Genomic DNA, 14,825 nt, shown 5'->3' with positions numbered 1-14,825 from the left:
AAAGGTGACATGAGGAAAAACTTTTTTACACAGCGAGTGGTTAGGATCTGGAATGCACTGCCTGAGGGGGTGGTGGAGGCAGATTCAATCATGGCCTTCAAAAGGGAACTGGATAAGTACTTGAAAGGAAAAAATTTGCAGGGCTACGTGGATAGAGCGGGGGAGCAGGACTAGCTGGATTGCTCTTGCATAGAGCCGGCGCAGACTCGATGGGCCGAATGGCCTCCTTCCGTGCTATATCCTTTCTAGGATTCTATGAACTAGTTGATCTACCGTGGTATTGCACATGGGGAGTCAAAACCAAGTCTTGTCTTCAGGTGATGGGGGGGGGGGATGGGGGGGGTGCGGGTTGACCCAATTTAGTTTGGTTCCGAACAAGAAGCATCTGGTTCCCTTGTCACCAGCTCATGAACCGTGAGCGTTAGTGGTTAAACTTGAAGGATGGAATTCTAGCGTTATAAGTAAGTAGGTACTCAACAAATAATGTCTGGCTATCTTAACTCCCCAAAGTGAGTTTTCATATTGATTGTAAACCCAGGAACACAGCTGGGATATTACTTGCAGCATCTGCAATATTTCTGAAGGATTTTGCTCTGGTTTTAACAAGCTGTCTATCAGCAGCAGAAGAATTAAACTATTTTCACTTACAGGAGCACCGCGGGAACCTGCAGCACCCGTAGGACCACGAGGACCTGTTTCACCCTAAAGGAGACACAAGAGAAAAAGAGTTACCGAGATATAGGGAAAAGCCACAGTGATGAACAGCAGAACTTTATTTACACTGAATCATTTCAATAAATGTATTTTCTTTTTTAAAGTGAGAAGTAAGTAGCATCTATACCAGTCAGGCATCTGCTCTCTTTGTTAAAATACTTTCATATTTACATATTATCGACAAAAGTTCTTCAAATTTTGCACAAACATAAACTTCATCAGTGCTTTTACCTTCTCTCCATTGGGACCAGCTGGGCCAGGAGGACCAATTGGACCAGTTAAACCCTAGAATAGGAAGAGAAAGAACAGTCAGATTGTGTCTCGAAGTGAGGCCGCAGTGGGCACTGACCAGCACATGCATTGTCATTGATAACTGCATTTATTAAAGAGGCAGCTTTCAGTCAGTGGCACTGTCTGCGTGTGAGCCGGAGAGCTTGAAGCTCAAGTAAAATAATTAAAAGTGTAATCAACTTTACAATAATCAGAATCTGTTTTCACAGAAATGTTAAAAAAGGAGGATTTTACCACTCATCTGAGTAATCTACCTAACAGATCACAATAAAAGAATAATTGGGGTGGAGTCTCACTGTGTGATATTAGTAACAAATATAATGGTAAGAAATTCCTTTGTTCACTATCCGCCTTGTAACTTTTGCTACAAACAGCAGAGTAATTTCATACAGACACATCAATGTGTTCGCTACTAACATCGCACAGCATGATCTCAACCCAAATGTTAACTTGACACTCACCCACATGGAACAGGAATATCCCAGGTTCCATCCCCAGTCTGTTCCCCAGCAATAATGGGTGCTCCAATTGGCCTCAGTGCTTCTGGGTTACGGAGAGAGGGGGGGTGGGGGGGAAATCATCCAGAGTTCCCGCTCCTGATCGCTATCCAGTGACTCCTGCTAGAAAGTGTGCATGTGTGGAGATGGGGGTGAGGCTCAGCTGTGATTTCCCCCACCCCCACTGCCAATGGTATCTGTCTGGGCTATGAAGACTGGCCACTTGGGCCAGATACTTGGGAGTGGCTGGAATCAACTTTGATTCAGATGTGGACGCCAAGCACTTCCCTACAGGAAGAGGAAAAAAAGTCTGGGCCCAATACAATAAAATCTCCTTTAACCAGAATGTTCGGGGGACACTAAAATAAGTTGGATGACTGAGTTTCAATCCAGTTGCACTCATTCTTCAGCTATTCCTGAGAGCAATGTAGAAATTTTAATTTGACAGGAAGACCAACTAGAGTTGCTGTAATAGTGGATTCATGAGCTGAACTGCCAGCTCATAGCTTGCCTTAATTCCAGCTCAGGAAATCAATACAGTTTCAGTAATCAAAGTATTATTGTACCATTACAAGCAATGGTACTTAATTGAGTGTGTGCGGTCACAAGATTTAATTGCTGTAATTATGCATATCCTGGGGTCAATTAGAGGGTAATTGTTTCTTTATAGATTGGCAGTTGCTTATAAGTCCCTGGTCTCGGTCAGAAGAAACCAATAGGAAATAACTGGCTTCCTTTCTCTTTTGTAAGATGCTATTTGTTCACTGATAGATTCTAGTCAGCTGTGATGTATTGCTGTTTTATGAGTCAATGATTTGAGCCAATTAGGTGCAAATGTAGCACAGACTCTGCATGTGTGACAGCATGCTAGGTGCAAGACTATTATTATATGTATGTAGGTAGGTAGGTAGATAGATAGATGGGTTATGGGCCCATGGGCTATATGCATCAGTACAATCAGATACAGGGTGTAAACACAGGCCAAATTCTCCTACATTCACAATGTGTACAGCACGACCCAGACTATCCATCCCCTTTAAGCAACCCATTATTAAACACACAAATCTAAAACAGAGATGATGCTGCATCATAGAAAACTTGAGCATGGAGTGTTTTACTTACTCGTCCGCCATCTTTGCCGGGTGCGCCCTCAGGACCTTTCTCACCACCATCACCCTAAGAGGGACAAACAAGAGAGGGAAAAATGAACGCTGTACCTTTAAGAGACTATAAGCCAGTGAAATGTCAGTTGCTTCACTTTCTAATAACTTCATAAAAACTGGCATGAATCATACTACATGAATAAAGGCTGAATTTTTTCTTTTATCTTGCTCAATTTTTGTGCTAATCAGAAAAGAAGAATACTAGTTCTGTGAAATGGAACAGTTTTGCAGCTCAGGTATCCGCACCAAGCATTCCCAGGTGCGGTATAGTTTGGTTCAGACACAGCTATGTCCGACTGGATGGTCCAATTTCCTAAGGTGGTCTTCAGGCCCTTTTTACTTCTTTCCTTTCCCCTATCCATTCATCTTGTCTCTTGGTGGCACTTAACTACTTCCTTACTAATATCGTCTTATCTCTAACTTTTTCATCCCCCCGGTGGTGCCTTGCCCTTCACCTCGGTTACTACAAAAGCTTCAAAGGCATATGAAGAGGAGGTTGGTTTGGGTCAAGTAATAAGATGTACTTTCAGCACACCTAAGGACTGACTGTGATTACAATCCTACAATGAAAGAGGTATTTTAGTTTTGGTGTGGAGTTCCTCCATCTAACTACAGGCTGTTCTGAAAACCCTTCTGTGGGTTTGACATTTAGCTGCAGCAGACACATTTCCACAACATTTTCCAAACTAAAAAACAAGTCTTCCATTTTATTCAAAGGGAAATAATATTAATAAATATGTGGTTGACTCTTAATCGCCCTCTGAAATGGCCGAGCAAGCCACTCAGTTGTACAATCTCACTACAAGAAGTCACAATAAGAATAAAACCGGACGGACCACCCGGCATCGGACCACTAGGCACCGGACACGACAAAGGCAAACCAAGCCCAGTCGACCCTGCAAAGTCCTCCTCACAAACATCTGGGGACATATGCCAAAATTGCGACAGCTGTTCCCCAGACTAGTGAAGCAACAGTCTGACATAGCCATACTCACAGAATCATGCCTTTCAGCCAACGTCCCAGACTCTTCCATCATCATCCCTGGATATGTCCTGTCCCACTGGCAGGACAGACCTACCAGAGGTGGCGGTACAGTGATATACAGTCAGGAGGGAGTGGCCCTGGGAGTCCTCAACATTGACTCCGGACCCCATGAAATCTCATGGCATCAGGTCAAACATGGGCAAGGAAACCTCCTGCTGATTACCACCTACCGCCCTCCCTCAGCTGATGAATCAGTCCTCCTCCATGTTGAACACCACTTGGAGAAAGCACTGAGGGTAGCAAGGGCACAGAATGTACTCTGGGTGGGGGACTTCAATGTCCATTATGTCTTGGTAGCACCACTACTGGCTGAGCTGGCCGAGTCCTGAAGGACATAACTGCCAGACTGGGCCTGCAGCAGGTGGTGAGCGAACCAACAAGAGGGAAAAAATTACTTGACCTCATCCTGACCAATCTACCTGTCGCAAATGCATCTGTCCATGACAGTATTGGTAGGAGTGACCACCGCACAGTCCTTGTGGAGACGAAGTCCCATCCTCACACTGAGGACACCATCCAATGTGTTGTGTGGCACTACCACTGTGCGAAATGGGATAGATTCAGAACAGATCTAGCAGCTCAAAACTGGGCATCCATGAGGCGCTGTGGGCCATCAGCAGCAGAATTGTATTCCAGCACAATCTGTAACCTCATGGCCCGGCATATTCCTCACCCTACCATTATCAACAAGCCAGGAGATCAACCCTGGTTCAATGAGGAATGCAGAAGAGCATGCCAGGAGCAGCACCAGGTGTACCGAAAAATGAGGTGCCAACCTGGTGAAGCTACAACACAGGACTACATGCATGCTAAACAGTGGAAGCAACATGCTATAGACAGAGCTAAGCGATTCCACAACCAACGGATCAGATCAAAGCTCTGCAGTCCTGCCACATCCAGTCGTGAATGGTGGTGGACAATTAAACTACTAACGGGAGGAGGAGGCTCTGCAAACATCCCCATCCTCAATGATGGCAGAGTCCAGCACTTGAGTGCAAAAGACAAGGCTGAAGCGTTTGCAACCATCTTCAGCCAGAAGTGCCGAGTGGATGATCTATCTTGGCCTCCTCTCGATATCCCCACCATCACAGAAGCCAGTCTTCAGCAAATTCGATTCACTCCACGTGATATCAAGAAACGGCTGAGTGCACTGGATACAACAAAGGCTATGGGCCCCGACAACATCCCGGCGGTAGTGCTGAAGACTTGTGCTCCAGAAATAGCCGTGCTTCTAGCCAAACTGTTCTTTTTTTATTATTCGTTCATGGGGATGTGGGCGTCGCTGGCAAGGCCGGCATTTATTGCCCATCCCTAATTGCCCTTGAGAAGGTGGTGGTGAGCCGCCTTCTTGAACCGCTGCAGTCCGTGTGGTGAAGGTTCTCCCACGGTGCTGTTAGGTAGGGAGTTCCAGGATTTTGACCCAGCGACGATGAAGGAACGGCGATATATTTCCAAGTTGGGATGGTGTGTGACTTGGAGGGGAACATGCAGGTGGTGTTGTTCCCATGTACCTGCTGCTCTTGTCCTTCTAGGTGGTAGAGGTCGTGGGTTTGGGAGGTGCTGTCGAAGAAGCCTTAGCGAGTTGCTGCAGTGCATCCTGTGGATGGTACACACTGCAGCCACTGTGCGCCGGTGGTGAAGGGAGTGAATGTTTAGGGTGGTGGATGGGGTACCAATCAAGCGAGCTGCTTTGGCCAGGATGGTGTCGAGCTTCTTGAGTGTTGTTGGAGCTGCACTCATCCAGGCAAGTGGAGAGTATTCCATCACACTCCTGACTTGTGCCTTGTAGATGGTGGAAAGGCTTTGGGGAGTCAGGAGGTAAGTCACTCGCCGCAGAATACCCAGCCTCTGACCTGCTCTTGTCGCCACAGTATTTATGTGGCTGGTCCAGTCAAGTTTCTGGTCAATGGTGACCCCCAGGATGTTGATGGTGGGGGATTCGGTGATGGTAATGCCGTTGAATGTCAAGGGGATGTGGTTAGACTCTCTCTTGTTGGAGATAGTCATTGCCTGGCACTTGTCTGGCGCGAATGTTACTTGCCACTTATTAGCCCAAGCCTGGATGTTGTCCAGGTCTTGCTGCATGTGGGCTCGGACTGCTTCATTATTTGAGGGGTTGCGAATGGAACTGAACACTGCAATCATCAGTGAACATCCCCATCTTCAGCTGCTTCATCAATGACCTTCCCTCCATCATAAGGTCAGAAATGGGGACGTTCGCTGATGATTGCACAGTGTTCAGTTCCATTCGCAACCCCTCAGATAATGAAGCAATCCGTACCTGCATGCAGCAAGACCTGGACAACATCCAGGCTTGGGCTGGTAAGTGGCAAGTAACATTCGCGCTAGACAAGTGCCAGGCAATGACCATCTCCAACAAGAGAGAGTCTAACCACCTCCCCTTGACATTCAACAGCATTACCATCACCGAATCCCCCACCATCAACATCCTGGGGGGGTCACCATTGACCAGAAACTTAACTGGACCAGCCACATAAGTATTGTGGCTGCAAGAGCAGGTCAGAGGCTGGGTATTCTGTGGCGAGTGACTCACCTCCTGACTCCCAAAGCCTTTCCACCTACAAGGCACAAGTCAGGAGCGTGATGGAATACTCTCCACTTGCCTGGATGAGTGCAGCTCCAACAACACTCAAGAAGCTCGACACCATCCAGGACAAAGCAGCCCGCTTGATTGACACCCCATTCACCACCCTAAACATTCACTCCCTTCACCACCGGCTCACCATGACTGCAGTGTGTGCCATCCACAGGATGCACTGCAGCACCTCCCAAACCCGCAACCTCTACCACCTAGAAGGACAAGGGCAGCAGGCACATGGGAACAACACCACCTGCACATTCCCCTCCAAGTCACACACCATCACGACTTGGAAATATATCGCCGTTCCTTCATTGTCGCTGGGTCAAAATCCTGGATCTCCCTTCCTAACAGCACTGTGGGAGAACATTCACCACACGGACTGCAGTGGTTCAAGAAGGCGGCTCACCACCACCTTCTCAAGGGCAATTGGGGATGGGCAATAAATGCTGGCCTTGCCAGAGACGCCCACATCCCATGAATGAATTAAAAAAAAATTAGCAGTGAAGGTGTCCCTGAAAATGCAGTTAACGCCATCAGGTTGCTGATTATCTCCTCATGTGTCCCATTTCTAAACAAAGTAAAGCGGACTGCATGAGCCTTTACCATGACAACACCATTCCCTTTAAGGCAGTGCTCGTGTTCGATATGACTATGGATACTTGAGAATATAAGAAATTTTAGGAACAGAAAAAGACCATAAGGCCCAAAAAGCCTGGGACTTTTTAGCTGATCAACCCCATCTGCTCACTACCTTCTCAATCCCTTCTCTCTCCAGCTACACATCCATTTGCCTATTGAACCTGTTGATACTGTCCGCTTCAATGGCCTTCTCTGGTAACTTGTTCCGCTACTACGTTATCCTTTGGGTGAAAAAATTCTGCTTAACTTCCCTGCTTACGCTTAACTTCCTAATTTTGAAATTGTGTCTCCTACTGAGTAATTTGCCTGTTCAGTTTTGTCAATTCCCTTCTTAATCTTGAAAACCTCAGCAAGCTTACTTCAAAGTTTCCTCTTTTCTAAAGAAAAGATATGGGAGCTCAAGGTTAGAGTAATAAATACTGTAATAACAGCAACAAATACTAATCGTAATAAATATTACATCTGTACAGAACGACTCCCTCATGGTAAACATTGACAGTTAGTCTTACACAAATTGATTGCAATTTCGGATGAGGAAGGGGTAAGATAGGAAGCTTACTCTGTCACCCTTTGGACCAGGAATTCCAGCAGTACCCCTCTCGCCTGGCATACCCTGGAGACCGGGAGGACCCTGAGCACCGTTGGGACCAGGAGAACCACCTGCACCCTGCAAAATGAAGCAAAAGCTTGGGTTAGAGAAAGGTCTTTAGAAACGCTTATACAAAATTTTAGTTTTCAAAAGAGTAAAGGTAGAATCCTACCTTAGGACCATCAGCACCAGGAGTACCTGGGAGACCACGTGGACCCTGCAGACCCTGGGAACCTGGAGCTCCGCGTTCACCTGGGAAACCACGTTCACCCTGAGGACAAGGAGAGACACGTCACTGCATGGGTATATGTACAGGGAATACATCACTTCTGGGATATATGTATAGGGAACAGAATGTGACACATCACGACCAGCATATATAAAGTGTATGGAGGATAGGCTGTATATAGATGATAGGGTATATAACATTATGATGCTTTGTAACATAAATGGAATGTGTAATAGGATAGGAGATATGTAACAGTATAGGGATATGTAACAGCATAAGGGTGTGTAAAAAACACCAGTGTGTAACAGTATAGTGATCTGTAACAATATAGGGTTGTGTAGCAGTATATTGATATGTAACATTATGGGTGGTCTGCAATGGTCTAATAATGTGTAACAGTTTTGGATGTGTAAAAGTATAGTATACATCACAGTAGAGTGATGTGTAACAGTATCGAGATATGTAACAGTATAGAGCTGTGCTGCAGTATATTGATATGTAACTTTATGGGGGACTGTAATGGTATAATAGTGTGTAACAATATAGTGGTAACAGTTTTGGATGTGCTACAGTATAGTGTATATAATAGTAGAGTGATGTGTAACAATACAGGGATATGTAACAGTGAAGGGGCATGCAATGGGATAGGGATGTGTAATATTATAGAGATGTGTAACAGTATAGGGGTCTGTAACAGCATGGGGTCTGTAACAGCAAAGGGGTCTGTAACATTATAGGGATGTGTAACAGTATTGGGGTCTGTAACAACATAAAGGTCTGTAACATTATAGGGATGCGTAACAGTATAGGGATCTGTAACATCATATGGGTCAATGACATTATCGGGGTCTGTAACATTGTAGGGATGTGTAACAGTATAGTGTACATAACAGTAGAGTGATGTGTAACAATATAGGGGCATGTAACGGGATAGGGATGTGTAATATTATAGAGCTGTGTAACAGGATAGCGGTCTGTAACAGTATAGAGATGTGTAACAGTATAGGGATGTATAACATTATAGGGATGTATAACATTATAGGGATGTATAACAGTATCGGGGTCTGTAACATTATAGAGATACGTAACAGTATATTGATATGTAAATTTAAGGCGGACTGTAATAGTATAATAGTGTGTAACAATATATTGGTAACAGTTTTGGATGTGTTACAGTATAGTGTATGTAATAGTAGAGTGATGTGTAATAGTATAGGGATATGTAATATTATAGAGATGTGTAATGGTATGGGGATGTGTAACAATATAGGGGTCTGTAACAGTATAGGGGTCTGTAACAGTATAGGGGTTTATAACATTATAGGGATGTGTAACAGTATAGTGTACACAACAGTAGAGTGATGTGTAACAGTATAGGGGCATGTAACGGGATAGGGATGTGTAATATTATAGAGATGTGTAACAGTATAGGGGTCTGTAACAGTATTGTGGTCTGTAACAGTATAGGGGTCTGTAACAGTATAGGGATCTGTAACATTATAGGGGCCTGTAACATTATAGGGGCCTGTAACATTAAAGGATGTGTAACAGTATGGTGTACATAACAGTAGAGTGATGTGTACCAGTATAGGGCATGTAATATTATAGAGATGTGTAACAGTATAGGGGTGTAAAGCAGTATAGGAGTCTGCAAGAGTATAGGGGTCTGTAACAGTATAGGGATATGTAATAGTATAGGAGCATATAACAGGATAGGTATGTGTAATATTATAGAGATGTGTAACAGTATAGGGATGTGTATCAGTATAAGGATGTGTAATATCATAGGGGTCAGTGACATAGGGATGTGTGACAGTATAGGGATGTGTAATAGTATACATAACACTAGAGTGATGTGTACCAGCATAGGAACATGTAACGGGATAGGGATGTGTAATATTATAGAAATGTGTAACGGTATAGGGATGTGTAACAGTATTGGGGTCTGTAATATTATAGGGGTCTGTGACATTATATGGTTCTCCAACATTATAGGGGTCAGCAACCTTATAGGGATGTATAACAGTATCGTGTACACAACAGTAGAGTGATGAGTACCAGTATCGGGGCATGTAATGGGATAGGGATGTGTAATATTATAGAGATGTGTAACAGGATAGCGGTCTGTAACAGTATAGAGATGTGTAACAGTATAGGAGTCTGTAACATTATAGGGATGTATAACATTATAGGGATGTATAACAATATAGGGGTTTGTAACATTATAGAGATACGTAACAGTATATTGATATGTAAGTTTAAAGGGGGACTGTAATAGTATAATAGTGTGTAACAATATATTGGTAACAGTTTTGGATGTGTTACAGTATAGTGTATGTAATAGTAGAGTGAGGTGTAACAGTATAGGGATATGTAATATTATAGAGATGTGTAATGGTATGGGGGTCTGTAACAGTATAGGGATGTGTAACAATATAGGGGTTTATAACATTATAGGGATGTGTAACAGTATAGTGTACACAACAGTAGAGTGATGTGTAACAGTATAGGGGCATGTAACAGGATAGGGATGTGTAATATTATAGAGATGTGTAACGGTATAGGGATCTGTAACAATATAGGGGTCTGTAACATTATAGGGATGTGTAACAATATAGTGTACACAACAGTAGAGTGATGTGTAACAGTACAGGGGCATGTAACAGGATAGGGATGTGTAATATTGTAGAGATGTGTAACAGTATAGGGGTCCGTAACATCATAGGGGTCAGTAACATAATTATATGGGTCTGTAACATTATAAGGGTCTGTAACATTATAGGGGTCAGTAACATTATAGGGGTTTGTAACAGTATAGGGGTGTATAACAGTATAGGAGTCTGCAAGAGTATAGGGGTCTGTAACAGTATAGGGATATATAACAGGATAGGGGCATGTAACAGGATGGGGCATGTAACAGGATAGGGGCATATATATCAGGATAGGTATGTGTAATATTATAGAGATGTGTAACAGTATAGGGATGTGTAACAGTATAAGGATGTGTAATATTATAGGGGTCTGTGACATTATAGGGATGTGTAACAGTATAGTATACATAACACTAGAGTGATGTGTACCAGCATAGGAGCATGTAACGGGTTAGGGATGTGTAATATTATAGAGATGTGTAACAGTATAGGGTTCTGTAACAGTATAGGGACGTATAACAGTGCAGGTGTCTGCAAGTGTATAGGGGTCTTTAACAGGATGGGGCGTGTAACAGGACAGGGGCATGTAACAGGACAGTGGCATGTAACAGGATAGGTATGTGTAATATTATAGAGATGTGTAACAGTATTGGGGTCTGTAATATTATAGGGCTCTGTGACATTATAGGGACCTGTAACATTATAGGGGTCTGTAACATTATACGGTTCTGCAACATTATAGGGGTCAGTAACATTATAGGGATGTATAACAGTATGGTGTACACAACAGTAGAGTGATGAGTACCAGTATCGGGGCATGTAACGGGATAGGGATGCGTAATATTATAGAGATGTGTAATAGCATAGGGGTCTGTAACAGTATAGGAGTCTGCAAGAGTATAGGTGTCTGTAACGGTATAGGGATATGTAACATTATAGGGTGAAACAATGTTGGTATCTTTTTGTTGCTTATGCACTTATTTTTTAGATATATATTCATTTTTTTTCTGAGAAAGAATGTGATACTTACTCTTGGACCTGTCTGACCTGCGGCACCAGCCTCACCTGGAACACCCTGACCGAGAAAGAGAAAATACAAATGAGTGATGACAGACAGTAAAGGTTGCACAGACATAACATTACATAGAGAAGTGTAGAAGCCCAGTCATTTCAGTACTAGAGCATCCAGTGAGAGTCTGTCCAGGGCCATTTCTACTGCATTTTCTTTTTTGGTCTTCGTTAAGGAACTCAATCACCACCACAGTTACCCTCTATAGTGAGGACCAATGCAGTGACCCCTCAGCGAGGCCTAGCTTAGTTAATTTCCCTCTCCCCACATACAATATGTGTGGAGGCTCTTCTAATACCTCTCTTGGACTCCAGGACAGGATACAAGAAACAGCTTGTCTGATAGCTGATCCCGCTCTCACCTATGGCCTCCAATGCTCTTGCACAGTTGGAACCTATTTTGCCTTTATTTTATCGAAGTTACTATAGTCATTGGAACTCCGAACATTCTTTGCTTGTTCCTTCTAATCTCCAAATAAGCCATCTCCCACCCTCTTCCTCCTCCCTGTATCCTCATTGTGTTGAAATCAAGACGCATCGTGCTGTCTCTTACTCTAATTCATTTAGGGCAATTTAAACTTTTATCATGGGTCAAAAAATGGGCGATGGCAAATCGACAGCCTGTTTTACACCTTGCCTGATTTTCTTTTTGATTGACTTCAATGGAAAAGAAATGTGGAGAGGTGTAAAATGGGCTGCTGATTCGCCCATTAAAAGTTAAAATTACCCCCATTGTTTCTTGAGACCCAAAACTGTGGAACTCCTCACCTCCCTCCAGTCTTCCCTTCCTCCTACACTCTATAATCTTTTCAAGGCCAAATTTGGTGCCACCTAATCATAACCTACTTAATAGTCACTGCATTTCAAAAATAACTTACTGTATGAAATACATTGACATGTTCCGACATGATAAGGTGTTACATATTATTATTTGCTGATTTACTCCTACTGCTCTTTTCTACCTTGGTGGCGCCTTGCACTATGGGCCTTGGCCCTTCACATCGGCTTAGATTACAAATAAAGGCGAAGGGCTAAAAACTGAACAGTTGAATGTTTTAACATTAAAGGGTGCGTTGTCTGCGACTAATGAATTATTTACCTGGTCACCTGGCTTGCCACCTTCACCAGGAGGACCTGGGGGACCTGGCAGACCCTGCAATAAGAGCAAAACAATTTGATTAACACAAAAGGAAATCTGGAACTTTAGCGAGCGTGAAGGAGCAGGATTTGTGTGGAGTAGATTTACTGTTAACCAGAGATTTTGTTAAATAAATTCAATAGAATTATAGTAATAATTTGAAGAAATCAATATAATACTAAGAAGTTTTGTAAATGTCATCTTCCAAACATAATGCTTTAAGTAAATAACAGCAGCAATCACGGTCATTGGAGCGTGCTTCAATATGGAGGGGCATGAGGGATGACATAAAGACAATATATATCTTTGAAATGGATTAAAGAGTACTAACCGGGTCAGTTTGCTAATTATAGATCACAAATTTAAAACAAAGCCATGCTGCGTGAAATACGATTTTTTAGTCAAATTGAATAGATTTTATTTTACAGACCTGGAAGCCAGGAGGACCGGGAGGACCTTGTTCACCTCTCTCACCAGCAGGACCCTGCAAAATGAAACAGCAGCAGTGTCAGGAGTGGACAAACACCGCGGCTATTAACGCACCATATTTTTCAGGCAAGTATCTGTGGCCATGTTGAACAGTGCAGTTGGAAACAACACAATGTGAGAGATCTCACTAAACTCTCGTAACAAGATAATGAAATGTTTTAGTCAGCCATCGTTTTATTTAAATTAAAGTTACTGAAGTCCGATGATTTGTGTAACAGAAATTTTACAAGTTAGATTAAAGTCTGATAAGATGTGACGGTCATTGGAGCGTACTTCAATATGGAGGGGCATGAGGGATGACATAAAGACAATATATATCTTTGAAATGGATTAAAGAGTACTAATTTAACAGTCTGATCAGACAAATTAAGATTTAAATGATAAATAATCCAAGGTATTTGAACTCACTGATGGACCAGGAGGACCCTGAGCGCCTGTCTCACCATCTTTGCCAGGCAGACCCTATGGAGAGGAAAGAGAGTGGGCATTCAGTATAAAGTAATGGAATCAAAGCTGTAACATCTTAACATACAGATAGATTTTAGAGTTCTCTGTTAATCTTGTGAGGGCTGCACTTTAAAACAGTCAGTACAAGTGCTTGCCACCCAGATTCACAGTGTATTAGGTATTATAGTATACTGAGATCCATTGTACTATACTATGCTGTCCATATAACACCATACTATCATATCATTGTGCTATATCATTACTATGGAATGCTTTATTATAATCATGCTGTTCTATACTATAGTGTACCATAACATAGTGTACTTTATCATGTTGTACTTTACCATACTATCCATGTATTGTATACTGTGCTATGCTATAATGTGCATATAGTCCCACACATATGCTATACTATACCATACTATGCATATTTACATATTACTATATTATACTTTACCATAGCATATATTGTATATACTGTGCTATTCCATAATGTTCCATACTGTATATACACTGTATTTTGCATATTTTACATTATGATGTGTATATATTGTACTACTCCATTCTATATCAAATCATATTGCACATATACTATGCACCATTATCCTTTGCGTTCCTAGATTATATTGTGGATACACTCATGACGCCCATATACTGTATTGTATATGTGTGGTACTTGTAATGTATATGCATACTGCACTGTATATAATGTGGTGGACTTGTAATGTGTATATATACTGTACTGTATTTAACATCAGTACTGGCAATGTACACATACTCTAATGTACGTAATATGGGATACTTAAAATGCCTATAGGCTGTATTATTTATAATGTGGTGCACTTGTAAGGTGCATATACTGCACTGTATATAATGTGGGATACTTGTAATGTACATATATTGTACTGTATATAATTTGGGTTTCTTGTAATGTGCATATTGTGGACTATAATGTGGGGTGTTTGCATGTATATATATAGCGCTATATATAACATGGAGTACTTGCAATATATACATATACTGTACTATATATGAAATGTGGAGCACTTGTAATGTACATATACTGCACTATATAATGTGGAGTACTTGTAACATAGATATACTGTACTGTATAGACGGTGTAGTACTTGTATATATGCAGCATTATATATAACATGGAACACTTGGTAGTGTCCATATATACCTTACTTATACAATGTGGAATATTTATAATATACCTATATACTTCACTGTCGATAATGTGCTATACTGTTGGTTCTTGTT

The 14,825-nt window shown here is 42.2% G+C and overlaps 1 protein-coding gene across 1 annotated transcript in view; it reads right to left on the bottom strand.

Annotated features, from left to right (window-relative positions):
• Positions 1 to 14,825, bottom strand: part of col2a1a (collagen, type II, alpha 1a) — a 174,441-nt gene that overhangs the window by 59,398 nt on the left and 100,218 nt on the right. Inside the window, exons 29-37 of the mRNA XM_067976758.1 lie at positions 13,524 to 13,577; positions 13,057 to 13,110; positions 12,588 to 12,641; positions 11,451 to 11,495; positions 7,713 to 7,811; positions 7,511 to 7,618; positions 2,625 to 2,678; positions 946 to 999; positions 649 to 702 (exon numbers count right to left, since the gene is read on the bottom strand). Coding sequence (XP_067832859.1) covers positions 649 to 702; positions 946 to 999; positions 2,625 to 2,678; positions 7,511 to 7,618; positions 7,713 to 7,811; positions 11,451 to 11,495; positions 12,588 to 12,641; positions 13,057 to 13,110; positions 13,524 to 13,577 — 576 coding nt within the window. The remainder of the gene's footprint in view (positions 1 to 648; positions 703 to 945; positions 1,000 to 2,624; positions 2,679 to 7,510; positions 7,619 to 7,712; positions 7,812 to 11,450; positions 11,496 to 12,587; positions 12,642 to 13,056; positions 13,111 to 13,523; positions 13,578 to 14,825) is intronic.

The sequence above is a fragment of the Heptranchias perlo genome, chromosome X, assembly GCF_035084215.1.
Source record: "Heptranchias perlo isolate sHepPer1 chromosome X, sHepPer1.hap1, whole genome shotgun sequence".
NCBI lineage: Eukaryota > Metazoa > Chordata > Chondrichthyes > Hexanchiformes > Hexanchidae > Heptranchias > Heptranchias perlo.
This window is presented reverse-complemented; position numbering and strand designations above follow the sequence as displayed.